The following is a 14338-nucleotide window of genomic DNA, read 5'->3' as shown; positions in this document are numbered from 1 at the left end:
TCTTGAATTTACCCTATTTAAAATGGTGATCTAGATTTGCCCTCCAAACCCCACCCTCACGTACATTTCTGATCCTTCCTGCTCTCATGGACTTTTTGTTGTTAGCATTTATCACCTTCTATTACACTATATGATTTACTTCTTGAGAGGTTTTTGTTGTGGTGGTACACTGTCTCCTACAGATAAAATGTTAATTGCTTAAAGACAGAAGAATTTTTATTTTCATAGACATAAGCCAAACATCTAGAACAGTCTGACATAAATACACATTCAACAAATATTTGTTGAATGAATAAATGAGTGAAAACTTTTACGACAGTGAGTTTCATGTTACCTAAAACTCTGCTCTCATTCTGTTCTCACTCTGCTCAATATGAGAAAAGGAACATTTGTCCTACCAGTCCCTGAGCGTTCTTGGGACAAGGAATAAATTTCTCTTAATGGTATATTTTTATTTTGAGTTCAGATGCCTACTGAACTCCTGCTATGTATATACCTTCCTTCCCTTTGCTTTAGGGACAAGCTTTCCTTCCCAACAACCATCTCCAATCGATTTTACATGTGTGCCATGTACTTCTCTACTCTTCCACACTACAGTTCTCTCTCCTCATCACAGGATCAACAAAGTAAATTAGAATATCAGAGATACTCCTTTAGTATGAGGGATTATGTCTTCGTGCTTCCCTAGGCTTATACCACATTTTGTAGTTTCTTCCCTTCTTGAGCAAAGGTGCAACCCAAAGGCATACATTAGAATCAACTTCATCCCTTCACTTTGCTGGATAGTACGTGACAGAAATGGGTTAGGAGCCAGACATACTTACATTTTTTTCCCAGCTCTACTTCTTACTGATTGAGTGGCTTTGTCCTGAGCCTGTTTCCTTATCTTTGAAATGAAGATGACCACGAAAGGATTGTCATGAAGGTTAATACATCAGTGCCTCCCTCAGGACCTGGCATAGAGTTATCATTTTATATATCCCCTTTCCAACAATTCAAGGAAAGTGGCAGGTGAGAGATGTTTCTCTCCTCTGGTTCAACCCTTTTTTCATTTCTCAGAAGTGAGATGTCATACTAACAGAAGACCCGAGAACACCCAACTGAAAGCCTAAATTGGAAAGGCAACACAGGGTGAGCCCAGTTTTGGGCAACAGCAAAAGAGATGGGGAGAGAGGAACAGCCCCAGAAGTCTGTATTCCCTGTGAAGGTGGACTTTATCCTTTGATATGTTATTACTAGTGAGCTTGATAGCAGGGCTTGGCATATATATGACACAAAGATTATCTGGCATTAGTAAGTAATGACAGATAGTTTTCTCTTCGTTGTTGGAAAGAAGGGATATCAGGAAAGAAAAATAAGGATAAACTGTAAAGAATCAACTATTGAGATAAAAATATACAATTATCAAGGTAAAAATGCATATTACTTTTTATGGTTTCCCTGGGATTCTTTTTAAGGTCTTAGTTTCTTGACCATAATATATTATATTTATTTCAAATATATGGTAGCTGAGATACATTTTAGGTCAAATAGGCATATATAAGCTGCTACTTAGGGAGGTAGGCTCTCTATATAAACATTTCTTTGGGAAAAGACATTTCAAGTTCCAAATGTTCAGTGTACATATGTGCTTCTGGAACACAGAATATATTGAGAACTTTATTCTTTGGTTTGTGATATGTGGTTAGCTTTTTAAAGTGCTACATGGTTACAAAAGCATGTTTGTGATAACTTTGGAAATAATTTTAATATTTGATTTAAAATGATTATGTGAATCATATTTCACTCTAGTATTTTTCTTCTCTTCATATTTTGTGGAGGAAGAACAACAAACAAAAAATCTTTGTAGCACCCTGTTCAACTTGTAAATGTAGAGGGCACTTCACCCCTTTGTAGTCTTTCAGCACCTAAACCATTACTGTCATCACATCCATCATCACTACATTGCTCCACTGGACTTGTTTACTCATTAAGAAAGGCAAAGTTGCTCGGCAGGGGTTCCTACTAAATCATTACTGCAGACAAACCTGTCTAGACTAAGAGAATCTCAATTTCTTGTATCTCCTGTTGGGCAACTTGTGTCTTCCACTTAGCACCAGTTCTGATTTTTATTTATTATTGTTTTTTTTTAATTTTAAAAAGCACCAACTGACAAAATCATTTAAGTAAGATAGTTGTCATTTCTCATGTCTATTGCTTTGATCATTGTATGATATTACTGTAGCTTTATTCATCATATATTTTGTATTTCTTTAACATTTCATTCCACAGGCACTCCAGAAAGTCTGACAGATCTAGCATCCAAAAACAGACTAGGAAAGGCACTGCCTCTGATGCAGAAAGGTAGGCTTGGTGTTGTGCTGTGTGGCCATCTTCTATTTCAACTGATAAATTCAAGGGTGCCTTCACTTATTTTATATGATCAGTTTATAAGCACAGATTGTGATGTTTAAAGACATTCATGTAAATAGATCTCCTATATGGGAATAGCCTTAAAAAACAAGAGAAGGGTAATTTGAAGGTGGCCCTTAAATTTTAGGGTTTAAGAAAAATCTCTTTCTCTTAGTGATCATGCTGATGACTAAAGGGGACCAATACTGTACTCATTACTATTTACATATTAGGACATTTTAATATTTTGTTTCAGAGATTATTTAAATATTATCAATGAATGTAATACTTGGAATATGCAAATATTTTGAGTGTTATTTATCTGAATGATGTCATCTCTTTAAAAAATCTCTTTTCTGCAAATTGATCCAAGATTTTTCTACTTGTCTATAAAAGATATTTGTTGAGTTAATGTAAAAATTAATGGAATTATTGACTTACTTTGCAAGTTATCCAACTTTACCAATTTTTTTTTTTACTATTTTTAGGTGTAAGATATTAACACATTATTTTACATAGCTGTAAAAAACACCTAATGTCTCATTAACATATTCTTGATTCATCCAAAAATTATTGAGAACATGTAGGGGGACGCAGATGTGAATGAAAGAATGCATTAAAGTGTTACATCTATTACTATAAAGGTATGCACAAGGTATAGGGAAAACAAAAAGAGTACAGTACAGAAAGGAAATATCTCATAAAAGGTGTCACTTGAGGGACACCTGGGTGGCTCAGTAGTTACAGCGTCTGCCTTTAACTCAGGGCATGATCCTGGAGTCCCAGGACCAAGTCCCACATTGGGCTCCCTGTGTGGAGCCTGCCTCTCCCTCTGCTTATGTCTCTGCCTCTCTCTCTCTCTCTCTCTCTCTCCCATGAATAAATAAATAAAATCTTTTTTTAAAAAAGGTGTCACTTGAGTGAAATCTAGATATTTAAAAGTAGATGTGTAAAAAAAAAAAAAGTAGATGTGTAGAAAATATTCCATGAAAAAAATATTCCATGAAAATGAAAAAAATATGAGTAAACACTGAGGCTTAAAATTTCCTCTTGATCTGGGGGGATCTATGCCCGTTTTGAGAGGGAGAATCCTTTCAGGAGATGGGAGAGAGTTGAAAATAAAACTGCAGAAATCTCTAGATGTTATGTTACACATGACCTTGTGGACTGTTTAACAAAATTTCAACTTCTGCTTTATTCATCCATGAGCCATTGGTGAGCTGGACACATAAGAGGCTAATCATTGGCTTTGAGTTCAAAAATTATAGATCACTATAACAACAGTTTGTAAGATGAATTAAAAGATTAAAAGGCAAATGCAAGATTCCAGCTAGGCTGTCACAATAGATTTGATTGAGATAAACTCTGGACAATGCAGTTATTCATTTAAAGGATATCTGCCAAGCAATGTGCTAGTAAGTTCAAGGAATAAAATAGTGAACAGCAAAAAGGAAACCTCCCAGGAGATACTACCTCTGAACTGAGATCAGAAAAATTAGTAGTTAAAAAAAAAAGAAAAAGAAAAATTAGTAGCTATTAGTTACATCAAGGGGTGTGGGTAAAGGGAAAATGAAATTTATTCCTAGCTAATAGTTATGGGGATATCGATTATTTAAGGATTCTAATTCCTTTAGATTTAGAGATTTAGGATTTAGAGGATTCAAAAAGTGTTGAGTAGAGATTCAATTTTACAGAGATCTAGGCTTTGAGAAAGAAAATGAAAGATAGAGAGATAGATATCCTGTGATGAAACAATACTGATTATGTTTCCATTTACATATTCTTTAATGCCAACTCAGTTAACTACAGTTTCTTTACTAGTAAAATGACTTAAGTTCCTTAGACAAGTTTTTAATCTTCAAGCACCATTTACTGCTCCCCTGCCTCACAGACATAATTTCAATTATTTTGATATGATTAAGATTTTTCCTCAAAGTCTTAATCTTTTTACCCCATTCAGGCTTTAGTTCATTTAACAATTACTAATTGAGTATAAATGAGAAAGTCTTTTTGATAATAGGATACTGTTTTATAAAATGTTGGATGATTCTAGAATCAACTCATGGTGCTTAACTACAAATGAGTGGTATCTGGGCATTTCCCTCTACAACACTGAAATTATCTGTAAATAAACACATATCCTCCTTCCCTCCAAAAAGAATAGCAAGAATTTCATTGATTCCCAGTCTCCCGTGTTTGCTGCTTAAGTTTCATATTCATATTACTCTTGCTTTATTTACTTTGCTAATAGATTTTAATATAGAAAATTCAAACCTTTTAAGGGTGTATATTTGTTCGATTATAATTAAAGCTCTCCACTGATTTTTAGAGAATAAATTATATGCTTGGTTTTTAAGTGGATTGTTGAATAACTAGTTACAAAAGAAGAATTGGCCTGATTTTCTAGGTTTGTGTTAACTCTCATTACCTTGAGTTAACACCTAACTTCAGGTGAATTGAAGTCACAGTATGAATCCTTTGGACATCAATGCTTAGTCTTTGGGAAGTTAACAACGTACCCAAAGGATTCATACCATACAGTCACAACTTGGCTTCTGGCAAAATATGCTATTTAATGGTCATCATTTTGAAGGCCCTTTGTTGGCCTTAACAAATTTGGTCTTATGGGGAATAGCGTTGTAAGAAAATATTTTGAAAGATATGAACAGTTACAGACAGAAGACAAGCAGAACTCATTTCTGACTTTTGTGCCTAGCATTTAAAGCAGTGCTTCAGATTTTCTTGGGAAGCTCCTTAGTAAAAGTCTGACTTTTCACTCTCATATGAATTCAGTGTATGATATCTAGCAGCATTTTTCCTTTCTATTCTAGCGACTTTTATTTTTGTGGAACCCATACTCTGCATCCTACCTAGGGGATGTTTTGTCAAGATTAGTATTTAGAATTAACCAATTTGAAAAGGAAAGCTTCCCAACATATATGCATTTTATGTTTTTCTGGTACTTTTGGAAAGAGAATGTGTAGGCCTGCAATGGCCGTTATAAGAGGAACCATATTGAACAGCTGACCTTAAATAGTACAGGTGTGTCCATCCTTTATTTAATAAGCCATAAAAAAGATATATTTTTAAGCTGCAGTAGAAGAAATTCACTGCAAGATCATTGAAACAATAGATATGTCTGACTAACCTCAGATTTTGGTGAGATATGTGTTTTTACTTAAGTTCAAGTCAAAACACTAGTCTTAGATGAAGAGAGTAGGCATAGATTGGACTCTGGTAAATATTTAGATACACGTTTGGAGATGGTAAACTAGCTTCAGACATACTTAAGTTTGAATTAGAATTTTGCTCTATTAGCTTTATTTTTTGTTTAAAAATTATGGGATATTTATAGATCTGTATAATGGAGTAGGTATTCATTAAATGCCATTTCCCATACATTTTGTTCCTACAAGCTCTAAGGAGACCATTCTGTTAAAACTTGTCAAACAGTTTGATATTTGGATATATATTTATATTTTGTTTTATAAGACTAACAGTATATCCAAGGATTTGCCATTTTTCATCTTGTGATATGGAAACAAATTCTATCTCAATAGGCGACACAGGGAGCAAGTGTTGGTGGTCAGTAGATCTGTGTGGATCCTACCTTTACCGCACATTAGCTGTCATTTTACAAGTCACTCTATGATCTTCAGTTTTTCTGTCTATAAAATAGAAATAATGATACTTCTCCAGAGTTGCTATGAGAATATCAAAAAGAAGAACATATATGTGTATACATGTGTCCTTATACACACATACATTTAGTGCCTGGCTCCAGATGGATGCTCAGTAAAGAATAGTTGTTACTGTCATTTTACTTATCCCTCATGCACTCCCTGTTCCATTCTCTGGTATGGTTGTTCCTAATCTCTTCCATTCTTGCATCCGTATGTTCTTAGCACATTACATTCCATTGAAAACATCAAGGCTGAACAGCCTGGATTATCAACATTTCATCCCTGTACCTCAGAATTTCTTGATTGATTTGCCTTTCCTCTAGTCTAAATGAACTGTACTTGGTTCCATTATCTCTCATCTCCAGAACCTTGCCCTTCTCTCTTAAAGTTCTGCGTATTCACTCTCCTCAGTTTTCCTTCCTGGAATTCAGACTTAATGCCACACTCCTCTCTCTTCCTCAGGCAAAGTGGTTATTGATGCCACCCCTTTGGTCTGTGCTTTCATACTTATAGTTTGGCTGGCAGTAGGGACTGTTTTGTTATTAAGGGATTTTTTTAGTTCGTGTCAAAGAAAAAACAGATCTGGTGCTAAATGAGGAACCTTAAACACACTATACAAGCTGTTCCCAGATACTCCTGTAGCTTTGGAGATGGAAACACTAAGTCATGTAATCTTAATCTGGATTAATACTCACCTAGAAAGCCATTTATTTGTCTCTGTAGTTACTTTTTATATCTTTGCCAGTTTGGTGCCATACAAGGTCTACCTAAATTGTTCATATTTCAAGTTACCATTTAAATAGTCCTTTTAGTGCCTATGAATTGCATTAAAGAATGAAGATAGATTTAAGTGAAATTGAAATGAAATTTCTCAATACTAGGGTGAAAACTACTATTCACTTTTCAGACCACACTAAAAAAGTATTGTGAATAAGGATTGCTTGAAGTTTGTACTCATGATAATGGCTTTTAAAGAGTAATAGATAAAAACTCATTCTTTACTACTGAAAAAGACTTGATCATGCCCTCCTTTCCATATAAATTAATTCTATAGAGTTGAAGTATGTGAAAAGTCAATTTAGAATGAATAGACAGTGTTAGTATGTATTGTCAGTTCTTTTCTCCTTTAATTTATAAATTGAGACAACAGTCCAGGTTTCAGGATTAGCATTAAAGTCTGATAAAGCATCAATCCATAGGTCAAGAAGATAAAAATGTACATTTATTACCATTCTAAGTTGTCCCTTTTTCCCATTTTATTGTTCTGAAATAGATACCTTGAATTAAAATCATAACAGCTATGAAAGTCATTTTATTTAAAAGAAAAATTGTCAATCTGAATACAAGGTGAATAAAATAGTCAATAATTAATAAACTTCCAATGATTAATATGTATTCTTTACTCTCACATTTCAAATCACTTGATAAGTGGATTTACAACCTTGTTTCAAAAGGGATGAAATGTTATTTCTTTGCTTCTGTCACTGTAAAAAAAAGATCAATTCTGGGTATTTTAAACATGCATTTTATTTAAATACATATTGGAAATGATTTTTTAAAAGACAAAATCATGTATCTGTTTCAAACAAGATACGCATCAGTTTTTAATTCTTCATTCATAAATTGGCTTCATAATGATTTTGAACCCTATATTAAAATAACTGTCAATATATGGACAGTATCTTTTCAGACTTTTTTTTAGTCTTAGAAGATGTTATTATCCATACATTAGTCATTTGTATTTAGTCAGTTCAATAATGAAACATACTCCATCTTATTGTATCATTATAATTTGTTGGTCTGCTTCTCTTAACCTTAGAAGACATCTTCCTTTTGCAGCCTACATGGAATAAACTTCCTATTGCAGATTATAATGATTAACATTGTAAAAATATACACAGAGTCCTACAGTGCACTATTTCTTCTCGAAGGCAAGTGCTTGAAGTATCCCTGTGTTTGCTATTCTAATCATATTTATTCATTCAATCAAGGTATCTTTTTTGAGTTCTTGCTTTCTGTACAGCTGTATTCTAGGCACTAGAGATGCAACTCAGTAAAAAAGAGACAGAAGTCTCTGCCCTTGTGCAACTTTACAAGAGGTTTATTATATTGGAGGAATCTGGATTAGCCCTCTGAAAACCACGTGGCATGTACATTTGCAATAACTTGTCAGTTTCTTTTGAATTCCATTTCAGTGATCGCATGATGATGAGTTTCTTCTGGTTTTTAAAGTCACTGCCTTGTAAGAGTAACCAGGTTTTCCTTGGACAAATGTGTTGGTATCAAACTTAATGTGAACCTGCTGACTGAAGATCTTTTTTGGCCCTAATGTTTTAGGGTTCTCCCACCATGCCTTTCTAGAAGGGGATACGCAGCCCTAAGAGCGACTGATCAGCCAGTCCTTAGGGGAAAACATCCCGCTCGCTCAAGGTCGAGTGAGCACTCTAGTGTCAGAGCACTGTGTTCTACCCACCACCTTGCCCCTGGAGGGTCGGCGCCACCTTCTCCGCTTCTGACAAGGTCGCTATTCAGTGTCCAGCCCAGCATTCATGTTCTGCCTCCGGGTGTTGGTGTGGTGTTGTACTTTTCTGAGCACTTGATGCTTTCACTCATTATGACACCATAATTTTTAACCCTTTCTTTGTGGCACTTAAACCTATTCCACATCCTCTATAGTTGCATCTATCTTCACTGTGCTGATAGTAGTCTATAGTTCCTGCCAATTAGCTACCATTGAAAATTAAATTTGGCTGTGTTATGTCCTTCCATCTGTTTGTGGCATATTCATATATATATATATACATATATTTTAATTATGTGAAACTCTTTATGAAAAATTACCTGGAAAATTAAATGTGTATTTGCTTTAAAAAGTATAAGAGAAATTTCTTTTATAAAAATCTTTTGTATGTTTTCGGTAAAATCTTAGAGTGTTTGAAAGTTTTTTAGTTAAAAAAAAAAAAAGTGAATGCCAGCAGATGGAGGTCAGATTACTCCTGTGCAGTAGTAATGTATCTGCACACTTCTCAAATTTATATTTGTAACTTCAGTCCTTGGACCAGTATATTTTATAGCATGTACCCAAGGTTATTTTTTTTTAATATCCGTCAAGGTTTTCCTATTTAAAAATAAAGAACAAGTGAATGGTAATTTATAAAAGTCTACAGCCAGAAGTATTCTTATCACTTATAAGTAATTCTATATATAAATATTGACTTAATAGTAGCAATTTAGGCAACAGCCTTTCTTGACTAATTTATCCACATGGTTAGGATTCAGAGGCTGTAAGTAGATATATTTGGTTCAGCACCACCAAAAATGGATAACTTAATGGAAAGCCACAACTTCATAGAAAGTTATTTCAAAGTGAGTCTGATTGTACTCAATTCAGGAATTCATTATGCAGAACTATTTGTGACAGACATTACCTTGTCTCTTTTAGCTCCTTTTTATAGTATTTCTTTTACTCATATCATCAAAAGCATTTGATTTTGTTTCCAAAGGCTGAGTTAGGAGGTTTATGTCTATTTTAATAGTAACAGGAAGAAGGGAAAGGTACTTGTCAGGCCCTTCTTGGAGTTTCATCATTTCATTCCCCCCTTTGTTTTGTGCCCACAGAATGCACAGACAAGCAAGTCCAACCCATCCTCCTCCTTCAGACACATCCTTCAGCAGTCGGAGGGGACGACAGCTCCCACAGGTGCCAGTGAGAAGCAGCAGTATAGAACAAGGTATCCAATAAAGAGAGATCATTTTCCAAAAACCTTGGATTTGAGAATCACCTCTTTTTATACTCTTTATATTAAATGAATAATAATTTATGTAGTTTACTGAATCTTAAAGTTTTGTTTCTTAGAATTTTATTCCCAGAACCAAGTTATAGTGGTTTATGGCATATACTCTGTTTTTGCTGAGTGAGTGAATGAATGAATTTTAGACAGTCAATTGAGAGAATGAATTGAGCCTTAGAAGCACCTTTTTAGAAAGGGACAAAAAAATACAGTTTTTAAAATCTCAGTAAAATATGATATTTTATGTGTTAGAAGAAGGCTTAAACTTATTTTAAAAATATTTTTTAAACATTTGAAGTCTTTACTGGTATTTTTAATTTTAATATACTTGCAATATACTAGTCTTTTATACAAGTTTTATGACACAAGAAAAAGTTAGAACACATATTTTAGTGTTTTGGGTGTTTTGTTTTTTTTTTTTAAACAGTTCACGTTACTTACAGATTCTCTTATTTTAAGCATATACACATTGTGTTTATTTGCCTAGAAAGAAAGAGAATGAGAGAAACAGAGAGAAGAGAGCTTTGATTATGGAAATTAAGTTCCCTAAACTTAATGCAGGCTAGATTATTTCAATACTGTGTTAAAATAGTCCCAGTTTTTTTTTTTTCATGTGCTCCAAGGTCTATCAGATTTCTCACTAGGTAAAAAGATTTATAAGTATATTTATCACTTAAGTATTTTCAGAGATCCACTAAGTAATGTACTGAAATAATTTTTAGTTTGGGGTTATAGTATAATACAGTGAACTTCTATTTAAAATGTGTGTTCAAAATCTTCATCCCCGTAAAAAAACTAAAAGGTTAACATTTTGTATATTTTTTTCAATAGTGTTGGTTGTTCTGATGTGAAATTTGTATTTCATTCTATATTGAGGGAGCTGTGTAGGTGTTTTACTATTTAACTGTAGGAATTTACTGAATGTATCACGTTAATATATCACAGAAATGATGTAAGAAGATAAATACATTGTTTCAAAGACATATGGCAGAGAGTACAAAAAGAATACTTGGTTATAGAAAAATTAATATAGATTTTTAAGAAGTATCAACTTACTAAGAGGAAAGTTGCTATGGTAAACTCTGGATATGTATTATTTTTAAAAATTATATGTCTCATTGATATATCATGCTTCAATATTCAGGCCTGTTATAAGAGTATTCATTTAGTTAATAAGGAATTTATGCCATGTGAAACTCTGACTTTCTTTTCTAAAATAGCAATTAATTGGAATTCTCAGTTCATGTGTTTAACAAACTTTTCTCTTTTGGGAACATTTTGAGAAGATAATTCATAATTAATGTTCTTAAGACTCGAATTAGCAATAGCCTAGATGAAACTGCTTTAAATAAAACTTGGTGTTTATTTAAATTATCCATTCATGAACTCCTGTTGCACAACTAAAAGAACCACAAACTCTGGCATTTTGTAGAAATTCATTGTTACTGGCCATATTTTGCTAAAGATCGATATCCAAAACGTCATGTGTTCCTAAAATTCTTTGCATTTCCTCCAGTTGTTATAATACTTTACAGGTTCAAAAGCATATAAGGGTACTGCATATAACTCTTATATAGTGAGATTATAGTTATATTACTTCTGTAGAAATAAGAATTGCTTCTATGAAATCAGTTGGATTGTATGCTGGATTTGTTGTTTTTTTTTAAAAAAGCTTATGTTCTATTGTTAATATCAACATTACTGTTTATGATATTCATATTCACAGTTGTCTTTCAGAGAAATCATCAATTTGTAAGGATTGAATTGAGGTGGGAAGAAAGGAATGACTGAGCTTGAAATTGATGGAGTTATTTTGAAATTTAATATAAATATACTTAGTCAACACTTTTTTGTTATTTGAGGTTCCTGAAATTTATGGTCTCAAAACCTTTCAAAAATCTGAGAACATGTGTTATTGTATCTAAGTGTTCTAACATAATTAAAACAGATCTGGTTTACTTTTGATTTTATGAAGTGCTCTGAGACTTTTGGTAAATGATAATAGTATCTGCCATCATCATATTGTGGATCTATTTCAAACTGAACAGACATGAAATCTTTGTGTCCTAAAATATGTTTTTAAAAGTAAATTTTTTATTTGATGATAGATTAGCAGAATGTAGCACATTCTATTTATGATTGATTTCATTGTTTGTAGGGCTATAGGATTATTCTTTCTTCTTTTGACAGTATTTTTTAAACATTAGTTCAATCTTCTTTGTAGTTAATGCTGAATGAAGTTCATTTGCAAATTAAGTCTCTACTATACTTGACTTCCTTCTTTCTAGTCTTCTTTTTTGTTGCTGTTGTCTTTTTTATTTTTAACAAAGGGTAGTTTTATTTATTTATTTATTTTTGAAAAAAGAACTGAATTGATGATAAGCATTGTTGGTAAGAGCAGATATTTCAAATGGTTTAGATTCCTGTAGTGATACAACTTTTGATGAACTCATAAAATGTTATTCATACAGTTGCTGGATACAGTTATCTACTTGATTGTTTTTAGGATTCGTGCCAGGATGATTAGATTGTTTGACTGGATACATTTTTTTTTTTTTAATTCAGTCTTAGTCCTCTGTATTTGTACCATAAAAGCAATATGTTCTATAAAGGCAACACATCCTTTGAAAGAGCATTTTTACTAAATTTTGAAAAGTTTTTTAAAGTTTCTTCTAAAAATTAAAAATGCTAGCCTCTTTGCTACATGGAATCTGATTATGTTAAAGTATACTTAGAAGAAAAGAAGAGGAGTGATTACAACACAGATTTTGAGATAAAGTAGCCAAAAAAGTAGCCTTACAATTTAAATAACTGATGGCATGTGATAATTGAGCAAAGACTCCTAAGAAATTTCTCTGATTATATTCCAAATTTGTATTCCAATGTAGTCCTTATAGGGAGTGAAGCTGAAAGCAACATAACTGTTTGCAAAAAAATGTTGTATGGTTTTCTGAAACCAACCAAGTGACTTTTTGTGCTCAACTGAATATCTTTTAAAGAAATACTTAAAAATTATTTGTAAACTAATACTTGGTGTTCCAATTTTATTTTATGTGTTCTATTATTAATATATCTGTTACTTAAAACTCTGACGATACCCACTTCAGAATTATCTAGATAGACCACTATTTTTCAGTAAATAGTGTACAAATAAGGAGGTAGATATAAAGCTTTATGAAATGTCTAAGAAATATAATCTCCAAAGAATAATTTCACTTTGGGATATTTTAATATAACTAATTTGGGAAGGAAGAAAGGATTACTTAAACTAGGATAATTTTTTCCTTGTGGGAAATGTTACTGAATATTTTCAAAATGAAAAGAAAATGCTTACTATCTAGTAAAAAATGGAATTCTGTTTTTCGTGGCTTATATGAAATTACAAATTATCTGAAATGCTATCATTTTTGAAATGATGAAAAATGTTCATTATGAATATATGGATGCTTTTTAATATGCTTGCAATAAAAAGTCATAATGGATTAAATTAGAATTTATAGGAAAAATTAGTACTGAAATATTTTTGCAGTTCCTAAAAGAAAGAAAAAATGCCACACAATATATTTTTCAATGCCAAACATTATTAATTTCCCAATGTTTATGTTTTTATTTTAAATATTTAAATTATTGTATTCATTCTTTCTTTGATTAATTTTAGTACCATATTTGAGACTTCTTATGATTTGTCATTGCAATTTATCATGTCACATTATATGTTGTACATTTTTATTATTCATGCCATTGTGCTGATTCACATTTCCGTGTCTAACTATAAATTTGCTGATTTCTTTCTTTTGTTTCCATCATTATGTGCATTTAATTCATTGAAGAACAAGAAAAATATAACTCTTCCACAAAAGGTAAATATTAATGTAACTTTTTAACCATTTAATATTATTCCTTTTCTTTCATAATATGTGAATTATATAACTGTATTTATTGAAATAATGAGCAAAATTATTTAACATAAAGGTAGTTTCCTCCCTGCAAAGATTTTGTAGGGCATTTGGCGTTAAGTATTTTGCACTGTGCACATTGAAGAGGAAAAGATTAAAATTAAGAGTGCTTTTGTCTCAAAATTGATCTATGATGACAATTACTTTTGAAAAATAATATATTTTTATATGTTTTTGTTTGTTTGTTTGGATTCCCCTGCTCTCATATAAAAGGTTTGATTATGCCTCTGTTCAGCATAGTATCTACTGCAAAGGATGAGAAAAATCCCTGGATATTCCCTTCTGATATTAGTAACATTATAGAAAGTTTGGTTCCCAGTGTAATCATACATCTGGGAAACAGCTGCCTAAATATCACTTCTCTCGGCCTCAGTACTGTTACAATACCCATGAGTTCTGTCTTCCTGAGTGACAAGGAAAACCACTCAGCCTGCTATGTTGGCACATTAGTGACCTCCTGTCTTATTATCTTTTGGATCACATTTGATTTTTGGTCTTTGGACTTGAGTTTCAAGTA

The 14338-nt window shown here is 32.5% G+C and overlaps 1 protein-coding gene and 1 long non-coding RNA gene across 57 annotated transcripts in view; one reads left to right on the top strand and one right to left on the bottom strand.

Moving 5' to 3' along the window:
• The window catches only part of LOC140636783 (uncharacterized), a 178046-nt gene that overhangs the window by 13305 nt on the left and 150403 nt on the right, over window positions 1-14338 (bottom strand). The window lies entirely within an intron of this gene.
• Window positions 1-14338, top strand: part of RIMS1 (regulating synaptic membrane exocytosis 1) — a 477707-nt gene that overhangs the window by 357986 nt on the left and 105383 nt on the right. For 16 of the 50 annotated variants that reach the window (XM_072832369.1, XM_072832362.1, XM_072832364.1 and 13 more), the window contains 4 exons: window positions 2272-2343; window positions 8412-8594; window positions 9693-9805; window positions 13696-13725. In XM_072832369.1, coding sequence (XP_072688470.1) covers window positions 2272-2343; window positions 8412-8594; window positions 9693-9805; window positions 13696-13725 — 398 coding nt within the window. The remainder of the gene's footprint in view (window positions 1-2271; window positions 2344-8411; window positions 8595-9692; window positions 9806-13695; window positions 13726-14338) is intronic. The other 34 variants (XM_072832412.1, XM_072832410.1, XM_072832408.1 and 31 more) reach the window with 6 other exon arrangements.

The sequence above is a fragment of the Canis lupus genome, chromosome 7, assembly GCF_048164855.1.
Source record: "Canis lupus baileyi chromosome 7, mCanLup2.hap1, whole genome shotgun sequence".
Lineage (NCBI taxonomy): Eukaryota > Metazoa > Chordata > Mammalia > Carnivora > Canidae > Canis > Canis lupus.
The sequence above is the reverse complement of the archived record's forward strand: the minus strand, read 5'-3'. Positions and strand labels throughout refer to the sequence as shown.